This window comes from Chionomys nivalis, chromosome 15 (assembly GCF_950005125.1).
Source record: "Chionomys nivalis chromosome 15, mChiNiv1.1, whole genome shotgun sequence".
Classification (NCBI taxonomy): Eukaryota; Metazoa; Chordata; class Mammalia; order Rodentia; family Cricetidae; genus Chionomys; species Chionomys nivalis.
In genome coordinates this window covers 29,408,166-29,430,934 of record NC_080100.1, presented here as the reverse complement: position 1 = coordinate 29,430,934, position 22,769 = coordinate 29,408,166, and the positions used below count along the sequence as shown (strand labels likewise).

The 22,769-nt window shown below is 36.5% G+C and overlaps 1 protein-coding gene across 1 annotated transcript in view; it reads left to right on the top strand.

Annotated features, from left to right (window-relative positions):
- Hcn1 (hyperpolarization activated cyclic nucleotide gated potassium channel 1) overlaps positions 1-22,769 on the top strand; it is a 333,308-nt gene that overhangs the window by 289,575 nt on the left and 20,964 nt on the right. The window contains exon 6 of the mRNA XM_057789987.1: positions 1,847-2,087. Coding sequence (XP_057645970.1) covers positions 1,847-2,087 — 241 coding nt within the window. The remainder of the gene's footprint in view (positions 1-1,846; positions 2,088-22,769) is intronic.

Below are 22,769 nucleotides of genomic sequence, written 5' to 3'. Positions count from 1 at the left end.
GGAATTTAGCGATGTTACAACAGCCTTATTTGTTAAGAGCACTCTGTGATTCATTTGTGCAATCATGGTAATTATATTTATAGCTTCCATGGTGAAAACATTTTAGAGCTACGCTGTCCAGAATAATAATAAGCATCATAGAACTCGACAGAATTGGATGCCTCACCAAACATAGCTTTCTACATTGATTGTTATTGATACAGAATTTAAATGTCCTGTTATTAGCTGGGATTACCTTAAATTGAATTGAGTTTTTAATTTATGCATAAAACATACAAATTATAGATGTTCATATGCTGCTTGATGCACATATATGAACTCTTCAAATCAAAGCAAACATACCTAGTTTCTTAAAACATTTAATTTTCTATGGCACTGACATTCAAAATTACTTATTCTGGCTTTCAGAAATGTTCAGCATATTGTTCTTGCTGGTGCTGCTGCTGTTGTTGTCTGATGTAGTCTCACACTAGAATTTCCTCATGATATCTAACCATAACTTAGTATCTTGGACTCAACTTCTTCTTATCTCTCTTCTTTTCTCTCTCGGCTCCCATGGAATCAACTGTTTCAGATTTCACATCTAAAGAAACTCGTGTGGCATGTTTCTTTCTGTGCTTAGTTTATTTTTAACATATTGGTCTCCAATAACATTGATTGTCACAGAAATTCACCCTCATTTTTGGCAGATTAATGCCCTGTTGCATGTAGTTATAAAATTTTCTTTATTCAGCACCTAGAAATTTTTACATATGCTAAGACAGTATCAGGCAGTTTTGTGAAATAATGTCAAGAACTTCTGTTTTGGCCTTAGCACTAACTTTTTCCCAGATAGAGCTTTCAAATGTTCTAATTTTGTTAATATTCCCATTTTATAGTGTTTCCACCTCCTATGGGAAGTGGCTTTAGTTTTTAGGCTTCGTAAAGAAGATTAAAAATTCAATACAGCACTGTTTTTTTCATATTCTTCGATGATAGGTACCTTGATGCTAGGTTCTTTTATGAAGGATCTAGAAGACATTTCATAATGGTAACATTTGCATTACCATTGCCTCTCCCAAAGTTTATAATAAAACATTTTCCTATATTGTTGTTTTAGTCTAGAGAGACATAAATATTTGTAATCTGAGCTAAAATCTTTAAAATGAAGCCAAACATATAGAGCTTCTGACTGTCTAGACAGCAAACAAAGAGACAGGAAAAAGAGAGATGCCCTCCTTCAGACTCAGACTTCAGTGGGTGATTCAGGAGAGTTTGTTCTTGCCAAGCAGAAATCAGATTCCATCTATGATCATCCACTGACTGCCTTGGTAACACCTGCTCTTTATTTCTTTTTTTATTCTCATCTGAATAAGATTAAAAAAAAATAAAATGCATACTGGCTACATCTGTCTTTTTCTTCTCATATAATTTCTGCTGGTGGGTACCAGGCAGCTTGTTCAAGATCATAAACTACAGAACTAGCAGCACTGCTCCTCATAGCTATGGGACTTGTGTTTTTTTCTTTAAATAAATGAAAGAAAAAATAAAATTCCATCTTTAAGTTGTAATTTCAAACACAAAATAAATAAGGAAATAAAGTTGATATTTTTATTATTTAATTAATGTATTATTGAAGATTTGTTGTATTTCTATGCTAACTGAAGTACTAGAATGGAAATTTAATACAGATTAAAACAAAACTTATTACATTGGTGACATATGTGGATTACAATTTACATATATTTTTACAAATGTAGATTAGCCTTTAATCTGTATGTACATGTTTTTAAAAGTCAATGTATATTTTTTCCCCCAGAAATGACTCAGTTTCCCCTTCCTTTGTGCTTACTCCTGCCACCTTTAGGAAATAGTCAACTTCAACTGCCGGAAACTGGTGGCTACAATGCCTCTTTTTGCTAATGCGGATCCCAATTTTGTGACGGCCATGCTGAGCAAGCTGAGATTTGAGGTGTTCCAGCCTGGAGACTACATCATTCGAGAAGGAGCTGTGGGGAAGAAAATGTACTTCATTCAGCATGGTGTTGCCGGCGTTATCACCAAGTCCAGTAAAGAAATGAAGTTGACAGATGGCTCTTACTTCGGAGGTTAGTAAACATAGGTGTGAAAGCTAAACCGTAGTCTCTGAAGTGTCTGTCCCGAGGCTTTCAGAGGTGCCACGTGTTTGTTGATTTGGGATTTGAGCTTGTGTTTGAATTCTTGCAAAAGCATTTGGAGTGTATCAATATTTTAGGGTCACAAGTTCCACACAGTTGTATGTATAGCCATACATACACTAATGAGAGTAGACCTGTAACCACTTTATCTGGAACCAGATAATGCTGGATGAAAATAACCAGTGTGCATTTTTTTTTCTCACCCAAAAGTCCCCAGAGTATTGGATGGCTCTTTCCAAAGTAGTTACAGGGGCCTCCTATATTGCCATAACAAGATTTTGAAGTTTTGGTTTTTTGTGTGTGTTGATTTCTTTATTTTAATACACACAGGAACTTTCTTCCTTGGCTTTTTAATGTTTCATGGGTGTAGCGAGTAAAGAAGGAAAGTTGGAAGTTTGTCTTTAGATTTTGTGCTCAATGTTGCCACCATCACTATAGTTAACATATAATTGACAAAATTCAAGGTATTACCCTTAGCGCCAAGCAAGGAAGAGAAATTCATGCTGTGGTTGGGCAATAACTTACGATGTTGAAAATCCTGGTTATTTGGTTTGTTTCCAAAATGGTTATTGTAAAATGCACGCTTGTGTTTGTATACATACACAAATTGTACCTGTTAGGAGAGCAGAGTTACTCTCTAAATATTTTAAGGCTGTGTGTGCGATTACTATCAGACTAGGTGATCAATATGCTGAAGGAAAACCTGAAAAGGAAATTTTAAAGCACATTATGATTAAGCCTGGGTTTGTGGGGCCAGCAAGATGACCCAACAGGTAATAAAGCTTGCTGCCAAGACTGATAACCTGAGTTGAATGCCTGAAACCCACGTGGTGGAAGGAGAGAACTGACTCCCACAAGCTGCCCCCTGACCTCCACACATAAACCTTTGCACATAAGTGTCCCACTCAAATAAAACAAATAAACAAATGCAAACTAATATAACGATGGGTTTGTCTTACATTGACAAGCTTGTGAATTCAAACATCATTTTATTACTTCACGGCTATATTTCGTAACATGAACAGGATTTTCTGCACAAAGACTGGTTGGGGATGGGTTCAACCACTAGCAAAGGCAGCATACCAGTGAAGGTCACTATGCTGAGACACAAGATCATGTCCAGCATAAAAACCATTTTTCCTACTGTATAACTTGTACCTCTGTCCATAAGTAAGATTCAGCTATAATTTTGTTGTGTGGTAGTGACTTGTAGGGTCTTCTAGGTCACTTTGGATATTAGCTTTTCTAATATTTTCAGAATATAAATGCAACTTAATCCAAGTTTTCCTAATTCATACCTTCTTTCTGGTTTATATCTCCTCCAAAATGTCATATTGCATTTGATAATAATGTTTTCTTATGTTCTATTAGTAACAGTCCTTAGATTTTATTAATTGAGCAGTTTCTATGTGCTCTAGATGTTCAATCCCTTTGAAATTTAACTGATAGTTTTTATCATTAGATTGTGGTAACATATTTTTGAGAAAGAGTGTGATGATAAGGCACCATGTCAGCTGATTATATAAGCATCACAGAGCACTAGCTGTGCGATGGACTGCTGCTGCTACGTGATTCAACCAAGTTATTCTGAGCAGAAACTATGTCCTCCTCTACTCTTTATTTACTCACCTTTTATATCAGCATATGAAATATAATCTAACATGACATTGCTGTGTGACTCAGAATGTTCAGATGACATCACATAGTGCTTATGTGTCCCTTAAAATATGGCTTTATTCACTTGTTCTTTGCTCAGTTTGTACTCTATTTTCTCTTTAGTCTGCAAAAGGACCATGACGAATATTTTTCTTTCAGGTTCTCCATTTGTCCTCAATCTCTACCCAAGGTAGCATATCGCTTGTAAATGTGTGTTCAGTTTAGGTGTACGTGCATAATTATTCCATAATAGACAACTTGCAGGTCTAAGGGAAACAACTCTTACCAGCTAGAGCACACTGTATGTATGTTATTTGCCTTGATTCTTACAGACTCCATGAACGTGCAAAGGCACAGAGGTCAGTATCTGACTTTTTCATAACTCTCAGTGACACTATTCATACAGTAATAATGTACTTACAGCTGTTTGCCACAATCTACATATCACTCAGTGTTATAGGGTTACTGTTGCTGTGATGAAACACCATGAACAAAAGGCAAGTTGGGGAGGAAAGGGTTTATTTGGATTGCTCTTCAACATCAGATTTCAACACTAAAGGAAGCCAGGACAGGAATTCAAACAGGACAGGAGCCTGGAGATAGCAGCTGATACAGAAGTCATGGAGACGTAATGCCTACTGGCTTGCTCTCCGTGGCTTGCTCAGTCTTATGGTCTTATAGTCTTTCTTAGTCTGTTTTCTTATAGAACCCTGGACCACCAGCCCAGAGATGGCACCACTGACAACCATCTAGAACATTCCCACTGATCACTAAGAAAAAAATCCTCTACTGACTGCCCACTGGCTGGTCTCATGGGGACATTATCTCAGTTGGGATTTTCTCCTATGAGAGGACTAAAGTATGTGTCAAGTTGACATAAATCAAGCCAGCATACCTAGATATGTTCTGACCTCATAAATTGAATGTAATAAAGTTTACTCTGTGCTAAAGAATTCCACAGATAATTTTTAAAGATGCTCATTGTCCTGTATACACCATTATTTAATATCAAATATTAACACTCTTTAAAAGAAAGAAGAACAAAATCCCCTGCGCATCTCTTACTTGATCCTCTCATTTCCAGAACTTATATTTAAATTAAATATAAGTCATATATTTAAATTAAAATATATATTTATTTATATTTATATTTAATATTGTTGTATTTAAATTAAAGCTCTAATTTCCATTTTAATTGAAATTATGATAGAAATTGAGGTGTTTTTGTATACAACTTTTATAAAATGACTTGCATATAATCTCATATTATGGGCAATGTTGTTTTCTCCATGAAGAGAAGATTTGTTCTGCACTGCCAATTGACATACATGCAAATTCCTTTTTTCTATCTTGTTTAACTGGGTAGCATTACCAACACTATCTTGAATTAAAGCAGTATGAGTAACAATCTTATCATGATGCTCATTTGGGAAGAAACAATCTACATTTTTATCATTAAACATAATACTAGGGGAAAAGTGTTTTGGATTTATTTTCAGGATTCTTGATTATATTGAGGGTAGTCTCTATAATTATTTCAAGTAATAAGTGAAATCATCATCTTGTCCATTTTGTCTGTGTGATTTAGAAAGAAATTTTTATTTATTTTACTATTATTTTATTTACTTGATATAAAATAGAACACAGTTTCTTTTCATTCCTGAACTTGTTTTTGTAGTTGATTATATTTAGATATTGGATTTTGATCCTTTTCCACAAAGTAAGTCTTAAATTATTAAATTTGTAAGGAGCTGGATAGTATTTGCTTAAATTTTTGTGATTAATTCCATGAGAAATATTGCTCTTTTCTTTTTCTTTCCCTTAATGCATTTTCTGAGCTTTGAATTAGCTTAATTCACACTTCAAAAACGAATTTATAAGTTTCTCTCTCTGCCCTGTTTTCCCAAAGAGTTATTAACATTGCTTCCTTAAATATATTGTAGAGTTCCCTAATGAAAACATTGGAAGCTAGGATTCATTTTTGCAAGGTTATTACATACCTTTTCAGTTTCTTTAAAGCAAAGATGCAATTTTGATTCAGCTTACTTATTTCTCACTGTGTAAATTTGGTTAGTCTGACTCATCTACAACAGTGTTCGGTGTTCTCATCAGTACAGTGGCCAAATAGACAAGCATGGGACAGATGCTCGATGTGTGCTGGGCAAATTTATAGGCACCAGGGACACCGAAATAAGAAAAAGGGATCAAGTATCCTATAATTCTCTAACTTTTAACTTATGATTGTTTAAAGAAACTTCGAAATTACTAAAATTGCAAAACTGTTTTATTGGATGATGAAGGGAAATGCTTAGGGAAAATTAAAGTAGGCACTCTAAGAAATGTCCCAACCTCCTACAGCCATGTAAGGCACAGAATTTGGACGTGTGGAGTGAATGGAAGTTCCGGACTTCTTAGTGAGCAAAGAGGTAAATAGGAACAGGGTCTAGTGTTAGCTGCTCTCAGTACTCAGCTTAGACAGAGGGTGAGGTAGTGAAAGCTTGCATGCAGGAAATAAGGTGCTATGGGAGTAACCATCTGACTGATAGAGAAAAAGAGTTCTAAGACTCCTTGATTTATCTCTTTGGAGATAAATTATGGAATTTTAATTTTTTATAAGTGAGGAATTTTAAAACCTTCCAGTAAAACATCCCAGTTTCTGCTTTTTACAGACTTTCTTCCCATCTTCCAAGAAGTTTCCTGAGTCTTAGTTGAATGGTTGTGTTGTTGATGTATTTAGGGATGGGAAGCACATGGTCAGTTGTTCTTTGTGTTTTGACCAGTTGTGGATTGCTGTAATAATCTCCATCTGTTGGGAAAAAAGACCTTCTTTGATGAGGATTGATTGATCTACTTACCTGTGGGCATGAGAAGCATTAACAATGGTTTATGAAAGTAGGTACTCCTCTAGATTCTATGGCCTCATGAATCATGGGTACTTACTTCATTTACAGTACTTACTAGGCATAATTCTTTCTGAATGAATAGCCCTTAAGTCCAGTTAAACAGCTATTGGTTACTGCCAAGATATAAATGCTACCTCTGGGAATATCTCACCATGCTGGATATTGTTGTGTTTCATATAGGACAGGCAAACTACACTTGTGAAATATTAACAATGTAGTAGACTAAACGACCTAAACATTGGTAATTGACAAACAAATGTAGATGGAAGAAATCACATGAAGACCCATCACTAGATAAATAGCTATAAAAAAATGAACGGTTACAGAGGGAAAGAGAATTAGGCTTCCTTTGGTATAAGCTCTCTAATATGTTATCCAATACAAACTAGTCAATCCTAAAAGCATATACGTACATACATATATACATACGTGCATACAAGCAATAATAAATAAATTCAAAAGGTTGCATATGTGTATATACATATATGTATATGGCAATAATAATAAAAGAGAAAAATAATAAAACAATAGATAACATATGAAGGTGTAAGGATGGTTTGGAGGCAGAAGAAGGGGAGCAGTATGTTGGAGGAGCAGGATATGGCAATAGGAGATTGACGACAATCATAGTATATTATAAATATTTATGGAATTTCATAACGAAACTTATTACTCTGTACAATAAACAAAGGCTAATGAAAATGGAAATATGAATAAATAAATAACACATAATGGAATTGAGGCTCATATCAGTAAAACTGGCAGTATACCTGGAACAAGGCAAATTTCAAATAAGCATTCAAAATTCAGATTTCTGTGTGTTCTTTCCATGGTACTCTCCTCCAGAGGGGCATTACTCTCCCCCAGGTCTAGGATATTAATATGGAACATTTGCACAGGTTTCACTTTCTCTTCAAAGTTGTCCATTATTCTTTAAGTCTGCATTTGCAAAGGTCTTTTGAAATCTCTTCTTATGTGCTATCCAGTATCCATTAAAGTAATCATACTGTTAAAATACTGGCCCCAGAAGAAATAAAACTATTATGTACCTCATTAAAATTTTAAATTATATAACTCTGTACCAGAAATTTTTATAATTTTAAAGAAAAGTTGCTGTGTTCCTAGAATAATCAAACTCCAGACCAGAGGACACCTAAAGTTCCACTGCCAGCCTGTGATTCATCTGATCTTATGTCATAGGAAAAAAAAAAGCAAAGCACTCGTGAAGAAAATATTTCCTTTAAAGATTCCTCAACTCTGGTACATAGTGTCCAACTCTATGCTAGAATTAGAGGATACAATATGACTTGGACATACATCTTTAGAAATTTTATGTTCAGATGTGTTCAGTTCACCTGATGTTTTAAAACGTAGAGAAATAGCATGAAAATAACCAGAACATCAGTACCCCCTGCCCCTGAAGCCATGTCCTAGGTTATCAGAGGACTGAAATCTCTGTACTTTCTATCTTTACACCATTGCATTTATTTAAAAGTAGGTACTGGTTTTGAAGGAGTGAAAACCTGTTGATGTGAATTCACAATTTTATTTCTTCAAATTTTTCCTCATGTATACCAAGTAGAAAAAAAGCCTCCCTTTCCCCTTTTTTAAGCCTTACCTCCAAGCTAGGTGGACACATTGTCTCAAGGATGGTAAGACAACTCTGAAACCTTTTTTTGAAGGCCCTGACCTATTTGGAAATAAAGCAAGGCTTTTTTTATGTGGATTCTTGGTCCTGTTAGTAAAGGACTTAGAAAAAGGAAAAAAAAAAAAAACTCAGACTGTTTTGTTTCTGTTATTAGAGAATGAGAAAAAAAGAACAGGGTAGGCAAACTACAAATCCTGGCAGCTGTAGGAAAAAGGGATGGGGAAGAGAAGGGAAAACAATGCCTTTTGGTAGAACTCAAGAAAGCAGACATGTTCAACCCTGCAGGCCAAGAAGCACCTGCACAGTGGAAGAAGGGAGTGAGAATGGCTGGAGGGTGAGGGAAAGAGAGAACTCATTAAGAAAGAAAAGACACTACCAGAGAAGGAGCAGAGCTGTCTAGAAACATGGGGAGGACGCTCACAAAGGACAGGGTCACAGAGTGTGTGACCCTCTCTAAGACATTTATGTAACATCCACTGCTCCTGCTTTTGTATGCCATAGGCTTTCCTCAAACATTCTGTGTTCATTACAGGAAGCCCAGATGAGGAATGAGTTCCAGGTTTTCTCTGAAAACTTATCAGGAAGGAGATAATTATTCCTCCCACATCCTTAGATTGCCTTTAGGTGAATCTGCTTTCCTTGGGGCTGATCTCCTAACCTTATGACTGACAGGCAAAATTGGATTAACATTTAAAAGAGAGACAGTACTATGCAATGTGCTAAACTTTAGAGCAGATTGGAATATCATATTTCCACCAGGTCTTAAATTCCATTCCTTTGACTGCAAGATAGTACCTTTTCCTTAATGGAACTCAACAAAACTCTTATATGCCCAATTATCCAGAACATTTTAAATTTTGGAGAGAGGCAGTTGTGAAGCTTCTCTTCTAGTGTCTTCAGGAAAATGGTAGATAGGGTATGAGGGTAGGATCTCAATAACTTCCCGGGCCTATTAATGCCTCTAGCTACAAGAATTGAAACATGAAAATCCTTTAGGAAATGAGTTTTTAGTCATTCTGGCTACATTCTGAAAAGTAAAAGAATGACACCTAGAGTCCCGTGTCCTGTAAATCTATCGATGCTGTCTGGACTCTGGCAAAGCAGAGCAATACGTAGGAGCAAGGACGTTTATGGCTTCTGGCCAAGATTAAGAATAGAGCTGTTGGTCTTAAAAGTTTTTAAATTTTTCAGGGCGGTGGGGGTGCATGCCTTTAATCCCAGCACTCAGGAGGCAGAGGCAGGCAGATCTCGAAGCCAGCCTGGTCTATAAGAGCTAGTTCCAGGACAGGCACCAAAATCTACAGAGAAACCCTGTCTCAAAAAATCAAAAAAAAAAAAAAAAAAAAAGCCTTTAAAGTTTCTTGACCAGTGTCTGCCCTGTGTCCTCATAAGTTAGATGAAAAAAAATGTCAACCATCAATTATATCCTAATTCCAGAGCTCCATTATTCATAAAGTCATTTATAAATGAATCGATGAATAGAAAGAAACAAGTCAAAATACATGATACCCTGATGAAAATCAGGATGAACATCATGACATTTTATTATGAAGTAGTAGTTCTAGATTGAAATGGTAGATGTGGAGGAGGAGGAGGAGGAGAAAGCTTTAGAAGCCCACGTAAACATAGAAGTTTCTGTATTCATGAAGTTGCTCGTAGGCACTCCATTTGGAGCTTCTTAAAATAGCAATCAAAGCCAAATTTTAATCCCATTAAAAAATCACCATAAGGCAATGATAATTGCTAAAAATGTAATTCTTACTCATTTCTATTTGTGTAGCACATCTTTCTGGAGCGCCTAAATTTTAATATTCATCAATAACTACGGGAGGGGATGCTTTTGGACTGAAGTGAGTGGCTCTATTACAAACTGAAATAAGCCTAGCAGGTATAGCTCACTTTAGAATGCACCCTTTTCTTGAATATTTAAAATATATTTTTCTATTTCTTTGGAAAACACAAATTGATGTTTTTGTTTTCAACACTCTTTGTTATTTATATTTTGTTTGTGTTATTTAAATGCTGAGTTCTGTAATAATATGCTAACAGTATGCCATTAAAGGAATTTCTGCTGATGAAGAGCAGATGGAAGATGTTCTTCACCCAAAGGTAGTGTGCAAAGTTCAGGAGGTCGAAGAAAGCATGGTTTTCGGTGAAGCACACTGGAGCAACAACTGGGCAGAATATGTACCACTGTAAGGGATAGTCTAAGAGAAGTGCACCTCTTGGAATGAATTTTTTTAATGACTTCTCGGTAGAATAAACCTGAATTTAATATCTGAGAGTAATCAATAAAACTTTATTTATATCCAAATATCAAGTCCTTGGGCCTTGACTGTGTCACCTGATTTCTTTGAGAAGCTCCGGATTCTACTCTGTGCCTTTTATTGCTCCACACACATTTTTCATCATTTTGGGATGTGTCTAAAATCAGATGCTGTGACCTTCTCTCAAAAACAATAATATCAGAAACCTCAGTCAGTGGCTTCCAAATTCTTTACAATCTGACACAAACTGTCTTCCTAAACTATAACAACATTTCCCCTCAGAAACACATAATCCACCGGTTCTCACTTAAACAAGGACAGCTCTTTTGGACCTCAGTAGACTTGGGGAGGCATCTTGTTTTTCAGGCTGCTGATGCTTGTCATCTTTGTCAGATACGACTGAAGTGTTTGTTATCTTTTCCAACCCCAATTAGTACCTTTCTCCTGCGGCTCTCATTGCATTGAGTATATTCAACTATTTACTGTTTCAGGTTACTCCAGAGTGCTAAATTAAGAATTTTCTGAGTTTTAAGACTTTTTTATTTTTCTAACTTAAGCCCTCGAACCAAAACAAAATGCCAAACTGTCACTAACACTAAGATTCTTGCACTGTGGAGATGGTAGGGGATGTGGGTATGTATTCTAACTTGTCTCCATTTCAGTCTTTCATTTTCTTATTTTGAGACCTACAATTCAAGAAACTTTCAAGTAGCACATTCAGTTTAACGCTCTGGGTTAAGCTATGCTTTTACCTTAAAAAGGAAACTAACACAAATCAGATGACAAATTGGGTTAGAGGAAACTAAAGAAAGTGCATAATTTCCAATTCAAAAGTAAACCTTATAAAAGTGCTTTCTAATTTTGAACTCACATTGCTATCATAAGGATCAAATAAAAGAGCTCTATAATTCAGGGTAGGAGAATGAAAAAACAATTTTGTCCAGAAGAGTTTTCTATGGAGTTAGAAATGTGTTATATCTAATGTTGGTAATTAAGATATTCATTGATCATATACAGCCATTTCTATTAACAGTGCTGATTTAATAAAGATTATGCTATTATTTTGTTGATATCTTCACGTTTAGTACCATAATTTTTACTAGATAAACATATACAACATTAAATCCTATTTTGAATGTAGTTTTGGAGTAGCTTATTTCTGTTCCTTTTTTTATTGTTGCTTTGAAACATGATGTCATGTAGCCCAAGCAGGTCATCAAATCACTTCATAGACATATTGTGATTCTTGTGTCTCTGGATCCTGAGTGCTAGGAATACAATTATGAATCACAGTGTACAGCAGTGGGAACCATTTGAACAGAAGAATAGTTTTATAGAATTAAAACAATTCTCAAAGATTAATAAATGATACTCTACTTGTGTATTTTTGAATTTGTATACAGTCGAATTTTCAACTCCAAATGTCTGTCTGCCTCTCTCACAGGTGTAAGTTTTTTTTTCTTTTAAAAAATATCATTAAGTCAAGTAGTTTCATCTCGTATTTGTGATGCCAAGCATAAAAGTCACTAACTTTTGATTGTTGGTGCCCACTCTCCTGATTTTTTATGTTGAATCTCTAATCTTCTATGATGACATTTTGTGAGTTTGGCTTTTACACGATAAGGCTTCTTATATCTGAGGAAACAAAAGTGGCACGCTGCCACCTTTATACGGCAGTCAGAATAATGTGAACATGTTGGCACCTAGGTATCCTCTTAGAACCAGATTTCTGTTTTCCATGCTTTGCCCAGCTTGTGGCTGTTGCTATAGTAGCAGAAGTGAATGAAGACAGTGATAAACACAATAGGAAGATTCCTTCTTGATCCCTTCTTGTTTGATAGCCTTGCGTCTTGCCTCTCTAGCCTGATTTCAGAGTCTCCGCGCAGGTTTCCTTAGGAAAGCCTTGTTCTCCCCGACAAATGGGTTCATCATACCCACAGTTGCGTATGACCAATGTGCTAACAGCAGAGAGGCACTGTGAGATCGTCAAATAAGTTGTGAAAGCTGTTGTTCTGCTGTGGCGGCCCCTTAGAGACCACTGTCCTGCTTTGCTCTATTTGTGGGATCAGAGAGAAAGTTAGGGACCATATCTGGAAAGGTGGCTTCCCAAAGTGTATAGGAACAGCCACTTTCCAAAGGAGCTCAGCTTCAAGCTTTCCTTGTAATTGTACCAGTGCCTCCTCTCACCTTTTTAATCCCACACTACATTCCTAGACAAAGGGAAATGAAGTAATGGTCACCCTTCCCAAAGGCACTGAGTTTAGATTAGGAAGTCATGAGAAAGTGTTTGACTTTCTCAAAAAAAAAAAAAAAAAAAAAAAAAAAAAAAAAAAAAAAAAAGACAAAATATAAAGAGTATGCCAGGTGCTAGGATCATACATAATTTGCACAATTCTTAAGGTGGTCTTTAGTAAGTAAATGTATTAACACTGAGAAAGTGTGTCTCTATGTGTTTTTTTAGGCTTTTGTCTTATCCTCATTTTCTTTGTTTTTCTTTAAATCTTATTCTGTTTTTTGTTTTTACCTTATTTTATTCTGTTAATATTTTTAGATACCTGTTTGGTATATAATGAGAAAGAGATATGATATAGAGGGTGTAGATTTGGATGGGAGCAGAGGTTGGGAGAGTCTGGAGGGAGCAGGAGGAGGGAAAACAGTCATCACAATATATTATAAGGAAAAAAATCTGTTTTCAAGAAAGCAACAGTCCTTGTGAGTAAAGCACTGCTTTGGGACTCTGTTGTTTGAGTCGGATTGGAAGGCAATGCAGGTGCCCTGCCGGGCGACACTGCTACCCAACAGATGGCTGATTTCTCCCTGTGTCCTCATTTCAACTCCATCTCTCGCTTTCTCCTTTTCCGAGTGGCCTTCCACCTGCGCTGACAGTGGAGGTTGTCATCATGGCCCGCATCATATGGACCCTTGGATTTAGAGCTCACTTCACATTTGAAGGTCCAAATAGCTCCAGCCTCGCGTCTGTACCCATGATTGCCCTTGATGGAACGCGTTTCACCTGTTTGAGGAGCTTCTGTATATTTTATTAGTTGGTGGTTTCTCTGTCATAATATTCCAAATTAAGTTAGCAAAGTCTATATTTAGGATCAAGTCTATAAAAAGACTAGGAAGCAGCATGGTGTGGCCGTATGCTCAGCATTTGGGTTCAGCATCCACGGAGCCAGACTCTAGTTCCAAGGCTGTAGGGATGAACTAACTACACGTCTCCAGGCAATCTGTCTAAAGTCCAAGAGCTTGAGACCACAGTCTGTAAAATGAGGTTATTAAGTCAGACACCCCCTACAGTGCTTTTAAGCTGAACAATTCATTGGAATGTGTCCTTTGGGGGAAGTGCATGTGCTTGATGAACTCTTTAATTTTTGATTTCTAAGCATGTAAAATGATTCCTGACCTATTCCAAAGCCATATCTTTTAAAAAAGAAAATCTGCCATTTCTTTATGATGTAATTGTTATGGATGTTTTATTTAGGTCAATCATCTAGCATTTTCAGAAGAAATAGGGTAAACAAGTAAAACCGACTAGGCTTTGAAGTTTCTTAAAATCTGCTGAGAGGGAAGAGGATATTTGTTAGAGGACTTGGTTCTTGGAGAAGACAAGGATGATGTCTCCGAGACTCTATTTCCATATGTATCTATCAACCTTGATTAATGGTAATTCCTCCCACACTAGGTTTGCTTAGGTTTGAAATGATTCATATAATCAAAATTCTCTGAATAACTAGTCTTAAGGTACCAGATAGAATGCTAAATAATTTTATAATATTATTCAAACACTAAACAGATTTTGAAATTTTCAGCAATAAAAGAATGAAAGAATCATGGTGAGTTGGATGTAAACAACACACTCAGTGTATGAAATTACATGGTGTCCCATTAACAGGTATAGTTTTATTTTTTCATGTATTATTTTTAAATTATTTGAAATATACAATATTTCATATATTTAATGATCAGTTTCCCAGATATATTGAAAAATGATGCAAGAATGAGCATATTTTTAAAAAGTTCCAATATAATTTTTTCAAATGAAAATAAGGACTCCAATTACCATTTTGTACAAATACAAAGTGTAAACATTCATGGATTTAGAGGCTAGTATCGACAGAAATCTGACTGTTAATTACTAGCCCCATCTTAAAGCCTCAGGTATATTATCTAAGTTATTATCAATTATATTAAGAAAACAAGTACTCTTCCCACATAGCAGCTATTGTGAAATCTATTTTCTTCACATGTGTCTCTACATGCACACACACACACACACACACTCCTTTAGCTCATTCATTGCTAAAACAATCTTAATTTACTAATCATAAGCAAACTAATTCAATATGGTCATTTTGTCTTTATCTATGGAAATGCTTCATGGTTGAACTTTCTTGTCTGGAAATATGAAATTGCCAACCAGGATAGCTGAACTAAAGATAATCAAATAGAAACTGTTTAGTCATTTAAATTAAATTTTGTCACCTGTTTTACAAAGCATGGCAAACTCATTGAAATGTTTAACTGTCCTTAGCCAATTTTAAAGGCTAGAAGTATTTTTTAAAAGTGCTTTTGTACTTTGTACCATGTGTTATGAGAAAGAGAGAAAAAAATCATTAATATTTAGATGGCATGCAATGAGTAGTTTCCATAGATGAGCTGTACACCGTGTACCCTACAAAGAAATAGGAGGTGCCAGAGATGTATCTCTATGTTTTGAACTCTGGTAATTAATTCATCAGTAGCTTTTCATATTAATATAGTCATACTTCACATCAGTGAGAGTCGGTCAAACACTAAAAGAAACCAAAACCTTTTTTTTAAAGCAAAATTTGAAATCTTAAACTCATATAAGTGCTACAATTAACATTTTGAGTATATAGTTACTTATCCTCCTATTTTGTAAAGATATAAATTAATCTACTATACTCTCATTGTCATGGGATTTCTAAGGCACTTATAAGGGTAGAGCATCCCTGTGTTTCCTTCTAAATACAGGAGGAAATATATTGATATACCTTATTCCTGATTGTTGAGGAGCAAAAGTTGTAAAAGACAGTAGGACAATTGTCTTTATTATTTCTAACAGGTCATATATTAAAGAAAGTAGATAACTAGAGAAAACTGTTATCAATATCACTAGCATTTTCCCAACATGACAGGGCACAATACCCTTCTGTATTTTGACTTATACATATAAACCATTTTCTCTGTTTAATTAGAAAGGTAATGATGTAGGGAAATACTGAATTTTATATCCTAAGGTTCTTGAACTTGGCTTTTTGTTTCTCCTCTGTCCTTCCTACCCTCTCTTCCCATTCATTCCCCCTTATCCTCTCCTTATTTTTCCTTTATCTTCTCGTCATCTCCTTCTTTTGCCTCTCCTCCTCTTCTCTTCTGCTCTCCTCCTCCTCTTCTCCTATCCTTCCATTCTTATACACCCTTTAATAGCTTCAGGGATTAAGTTAGTAAGCCAACAATGATTGACTATTAGAATCTGTACGTATCCTAGGGTATCACCATTATTTGTCCTTAAATAATGGTCCCAAGGTAACACGTGATGCAGACTCATCTAGAAAACAGTAACAGACTGCCAGTAGTTGAGGACCTTCTAAGTACCTAGCACTTTTTCAATTTTAAAAATTGCTCTTATTCAGAATTGTGTGCAGGTGGTAAGAGCAGAGTGACACAGGAGGGCTAATGTGAAAAGCAACCACCTTCTATCCCTTACCACCCTAGAGGCCTTCTCCAGGGCAACTTCGTTTAGGCTCAAGCGTCTAGGTATTGACTTCTCAGGGTACACTAGAGGAACAGAACTGATAGGATGAACACACATTATACAAGGAGTTAGTAGATTGTGCAGTATTATCTGGATAATCCTTCATTGACTATCTTCACTCAGGAGAGGCCAAGAATCTGATGGCTACTTAGTCCACGAAGCTGGAAGTCTCAGCTGTTCCAATCTGGCACTTTAGACCTAGTAGATTCTTCAGTCCATGTTGAGGCTACATAAGCTAGGTTTGGATGGGTGCAAGGAATGACAGTGGGGGTCACAGCAGCAGCAGCAGCAACATCAGCAGCAGCAGCAGCAGCAGCAGAATAGATACACCTACCAACAAGAAGCAAAGGCAGACAAGCAGCACCTCTGTTTCCTTTTACCTCTTTGTATCTGGAGTGACACCCAAAGATGCCACCAATTCTACAATAGGGTTGCCTTCAAGCCTGAGAACCTAGGTTTGATACCCAAGACAGAAACAGTGCAGAGAAAGAACGGACTCCTATAGTTGTCCTTTGACCTCAACATCCATGACATGGCATAATCATACACATACACAAGCACACAAGCACATATAGACCTAGATAAAAAATGCAAATGGAATTTTAAAAGTAGAAATGGAATTTTAACTTTAATCATTATCATCTTCACTTCATCTATAGCTCTGAACTTTAGTAAATATCGTAGGTGTCAAAGTATTCGTTGTATAGTACCTTATTACCTAGGTAGTTTTAAACCCTTAAATTTCCATTTTTAAAGTTTTTGCTCAAACAAAAATGAAAGAAAGTTCAAGGGGATAATGGCAATCTAGTGACAAGCACCTGATGAGTGTTGAAAATAATTTTGATGGCTGCCGAATCAATCCCTTCTTATATCTCGTTCACAAAGCCTGTCAGATTCTCATGTGTCACAATGACCATGTTTTAGTAGCTGTAAACATCCACCTTGCCAATCTAATAGTGAGTAGGGCTTATTTTAGGAAACAAAACCTAACAATCCTTCCACCATTAGATAGAGTATCATTGGGCAAAGTCCTTTGGTGATAAAACTGTGAGGTAAGACAGAGCTTTCTGGCTAAGTTTTATAGAAACGATCTTGAAATTTTTCTTTCAGAAAGTATGGAATGTGTATGAAAGCAAAATAAGCTATTTTATATGGAGCACTGAAGAGATTCAATAAAAAAGTTTAAGTGAAATACCTTTACAAATGAAATATAGTGTTCCCAACGTGTCTAGATCTAGAGTCCCAAGGAATATGCAAGAGAATAAACCAATTCCCGCTGGTTGCCTGGTGAGAACACTGTAATGATATAAGAAGGGTGAAATGGGAAAAGAGGCAACACAAGGAGATGGAAAATTTCATTTCCAGACCAGAGGATACATTTCAGAGAGATACTATAAAGTTAATGTTCAATTCTGTATATTAGCTGTGGGCCTTGACCCACTTGTGCAAGAACCAAATGTTGGAGGCCCTGACATTAGTCAGGGAGAGAAAAATAGAACTCCAAGGAAAGAAGAGAAATGAGCGTGAAAGAAATGACCTTCTAAGGGATGACTCTGTCAATGTCTCTAAAAGAATAGCTGTGTCTTTTCAGGCGAGATTTATCTAAAAATCTAAGAGCATTTCCATAACTGTAGAGATCTGGAGTTCAATTTACCACAGCTTCATTGTATTATATATGCCAATGAAGAACAAGGCTGACACTTGCGCTTGAGAAACATAAATGGCTTGAGATGAGAAGAGAATCTTGGCGATAAATAATAACAAAATATTAAAGCAAGTAAATAATTAAAAGTTACGAAGAGTTTTTTATTTAAAAAAATCCCTTCGTACACAGTCCTATGATCATTGTAATCATATGTTATCACCCTTTCTCTTTCCATGTAGTTTCATGAAAAACTAGAGCTAGGTGGTGTATCTTGTATGTACACACAGAATGATACTAGATCTGAATTAGGAACAAATTGAAACTTTTTTAAATGGATGAATGATGTGACTTCTGTGTTGAGTTGTAAATCTGGACTTTAAAAAAAATATTCATTGTATTTCTGATGGCTTCAACACAACCCCAAACAAAAGCAACTTAGAGAAGAAAAAAGTATATATTTTAGGTTTCAGTTTTAGGATACAGTCCATCAAGCTGAAGATGACATGGCATCAGAAGCTGGGGTACACTGTATCCTCAGAAGCTGGGGTACACTGTATCCTCAGAAGCTCGGTACACTGAGAGATCAATGTCGGTGATCAGCTCACGTCCTTCACTTTCTCCTTATAACACTTTGTAGAAGAAGCCTAGGCCACTGAGTGGGGGATCCCCACATAACTCCTATTACCCAGTCTTTCTATTGCAGAGCGTTCAACATAGAAACCCTTTCATGGACATTCCCATTGTTTGACTCCTGGATATCTAGGTCCCATCAAGTTGACAATCTATAGTCATCATCACACTGGCTAGGCAGACGTTGGCAGAGAAGTGATTTGGTGTGGGAAAATGCACCCTGAGTTAGACAAAGAAGTTATGTGGAATCACCTGTTTGCTTCAGCAAGCAATTTCAAATGAACTAAAAACCTTTACGTTTAACCCCCAAAATGAATCAGATCTTCAAATGTGGACTTGGAAAAAATAATAATATAGCTTTTACCCTCCATTGCAAATTGAAACATGTGAACATCTTATTCAGAGTTTAGTAGATTTACAGTTCACCCAGATACTTTTTTTTTTTCAATTTTAAATGGGCCCATTCCTGCTCTTAACTCCAAACTAGTAATTCTGACACCAGATCTTTACAATTTCATTTGAAGGTCTCTGTGGTGGCTCATGCTTTTTATTCCAGTACTCAGGAGGCAGAAGCAGGTAGATCTCTGTGAGTTCGAGGCCAGCCTGGTCTATAAGAGCTAGTTGTAGGACAGGCTCCAAAGCTACAGAGAAACCCTGTCTCAAAAAAAAGAAGGTGTCTTTTCTTCTGCAAGAAAATCAGGACCACGAGGGGTGCACCCACCCACTGTGACAGTGGAACTGATCTATTGGGAGCTCTCCAAGGCCAGCTGGACTGGGACTGAATAAGCATGGGTTGAAACTGGACTCTCTGAACAAGGCGGACAATGAAGGCTGATGAGAAGCCAAGGACAATGGCACTAGGTTTCGATCCTAATACATGAACTGGCTTTGTGGGAGCGTAGCCTGTTTGGATGCTCACCTTCCTGGACCTAGATAGAAGTGGGAGGACCTTGGTCTTCATGTAGAGCAGGGAATTTGGACTGCTCTTCAGTATCGAGAGGGAGGGGGAGTGGACTAGGGGGAGGAGAAGTGGAGTGGGGATAGGGGGAGGGGAACAGGGGGAGGGGGCAATATGTGGGAGGAGGGGGAGGGAAATGGGAAACGGGGAGCAGTTGGAAATTTTAAGTAAAAAAGAATAAAAAAAAAAAAAGAAAAAAAAAAAAGAAAATGTTACCATATGGCCTACATTGTGATCTTCGTTTCCACAACCATTTAATATGCTTGGTTCATAACGAAACCCCAGCTCCCGGCTGGGAAATTAAAGTAGTGTTCAGCTCTTCTCAGCAAGAAAGCTACAGTTTGATATATTCTGTAAACTGTATTCTGCATTAGCCAAGGGAAAGGACTGACATAGTTAGGAAACACAGTTGGACTTGATAAAACGAGCGTTTCACTGCACAGATGCTAAGTTCTTTGGAGTCATGCTTTCGATCACTGCGCTCCTGCTTAGCTGCATAGATTTCTACTTTAGTTCCTTTTAATTTTCATCTTTAAAGCAATTTATATAAATGCTATCTTCAACTTCTAATGGATTTCAAAATCATTCGCTGGGGAGAAACAGAGGTTATAGTATATTAAAACATTGTCTTTTCTCTATGGGTGACACTTTAATCAGTCCAATACAGTATTTGCCAAAGAGGCACGCTGCCATGATGTTACAAGGAAAATCGGGGATTTGTAGTCTCATTAATAAAAGAATTTAAAAAGTAGCTTGAAAAGTAGCTGGAGACCAATTATTAATTTCAGAGAAAAATAATAGGCCAGGTAAACTGTAAATATTAGCAGCTTCCAGGGAGACTGAGATTGCTAGAGGAATGGAGAAAGTCATGCATTTTTAAGGTAAATAAATCCTGGCATAGTCACCAGTGGAAGTCAGCAGCTGTCTGCATTTGTGAAAAGAGAAGGGAATTCAGAGAAACAGTGAAGACCAAAATGCCACAGCAAGCATGCTGAGGCTTTTGTTAGTGTCCAAAAGAATAAGATAGAAGAAAAAGGAAACATTATACTTTCCTGAATTAAGTCTTGGAAACACAGGTAGGCTTGGCAATGCTGCATGGTAGGGGCTCACCAAGCCTCAAAATGAACTTCCTGGAAAGATGAGTACATTATCCCATTAACGGGATAATTATTCCCCTCCATCCTCTTAGCATGACTTTAGGTGAACCATAGTTCCTGGGAATTGGCCTCTTGGTTAGGTTATTGACAGGGTCAGCAAGATTAACTCTTAAAAGAGAAGGCCAAAGTATATAATATTCTGATCTTTGGAGTATAAAAAAATTTCTCTCCTTTAGTATCAGTGAACACTCGGTTGCCAAGGATCCCAGGGACACCAAAAGATAAGGAAAGGTGCTTAAGTTCCCTAAATACAGCAGTGTAATATTTGTTATAACCTAACCTCCACAATTCTGCTTTTAATTCTGTCTACAATACTTATAATTCCTAATAGAATGCAATGTTCTTTACATATTTGTGAGAATTTATAATTTGGTCCATGATGAAAACAAGTATGATAAGTATTATTTACAAATGCAGTTAAACTTTCCAACAAGAGTAGATTGAATCTCTTTATACAAAGCACAAAGATATTGAGATTCAAACAACACATGTTGAGATGTGTGTGTGTGTGTGTGTGTGTGTGTGTGTGTGTGTGTGTGTGTGTGTGTGAAAGACAGAGAGAGACTTGGAATGTGTATTAAATACCAGACTTTGTTGAAGAACACAGAATTATTTATTATAATAGTTCATGTCATTTTTAGCATGTCAACATATATTAGTCTATCTATTTAGTTAATGTTCTCTATGTGATTATTGAGTTAATCTTCCTGACTATTCAGACTATACAGGACACCAAATTCAGATCAAAGAAATAATTTCTTCCAAATTAAACTTGGTGAGCAATAGTGTTTATTGAGTTTACTTGTAGGATGAAGGGCACAGGATTACTTACAAGAACATGGGTAACTCTAAAGCTACACATCATCAAGAGAGCTCATCTCAAGAAAGCTCTATTACTAGAATCTTGCCTTTGGTTACCTTGTCCTCCTTCATGCTGTAGCACTTCTACCAGCACCACAGAACTGGGATTGAAGACTGAATGATTGTTGGAACCCCAAGGGAGGATCATGTTGCCCACTACCCTCTTCTTTTACTAGGAAGAGCTGTAACTCTATTACAAAGCCCTAATTAACACAAATGCTTTGCTTATTTCATTTCCATGACTAAGGAGTCAGAGTGATCTCTGTTCCAAAATAGTATCAGGAAATTATACTAGGTGGGAAAAGATGTATCTGAGACAAGGAGGCATGCTTTAGGCATTTACTAGAAAGCATGCTACATCTCTAAACCTTGGTCAAATTATTCTTACTCTCTTCTATTATTCTGAGATTATGAAGACATTTTTATTGATTATTATACAATTAAATAGTTTGAACTTTCAATTTAAAATGCAAATAACCTTAATCCCTAGACTTATGTTTTGTAGGTCTTCAACCATACGTATAAAATAACCACCTAAGCAAGCCATTTGTGGATGCATATATATTTCTTATTCCTCATTTGTCTTTCCTTCCCATATCTATGTCTTTATAATTGGTCTATTGACATACTGATTATGTTAGAGGATCTTTCTCTACTAAATATTAACAGCATTTGCTTTGATTAGTATTTATTTATTCATCAAGGCTTATTGGAATTCTACTTTGTATGCTAGTCGCTGTATCTGTAATGAGTCTGTCTTCAAGAAAGAATTGTGAGGACTATGCATGCCTAAAGATCACTGTGATTCAGTGGATTAGAAATGGAAGAAAAATCACAACTTAAGAAAGTAGAATCTGTTCAAAGTTAATGCTGTCTGAGCAGGGGGACACCTAATTCAGACCTTAGCCGTAAGTAGGAGGCAATGGAATGAGGGAATATTTGAGGACTATTCATTCCAGGCAGAAAGAATGATGAGTAAAAGCTGAATTTAGTGGAGACATGATTGTTTCAGGATGTATACAAAAACTATTCAGTGGTTTGCTTGGAATGTAGTGCGTGAGGCAGATGGTACAAATGATGATGCAGAGAATCTAGACCACAAAGACCTA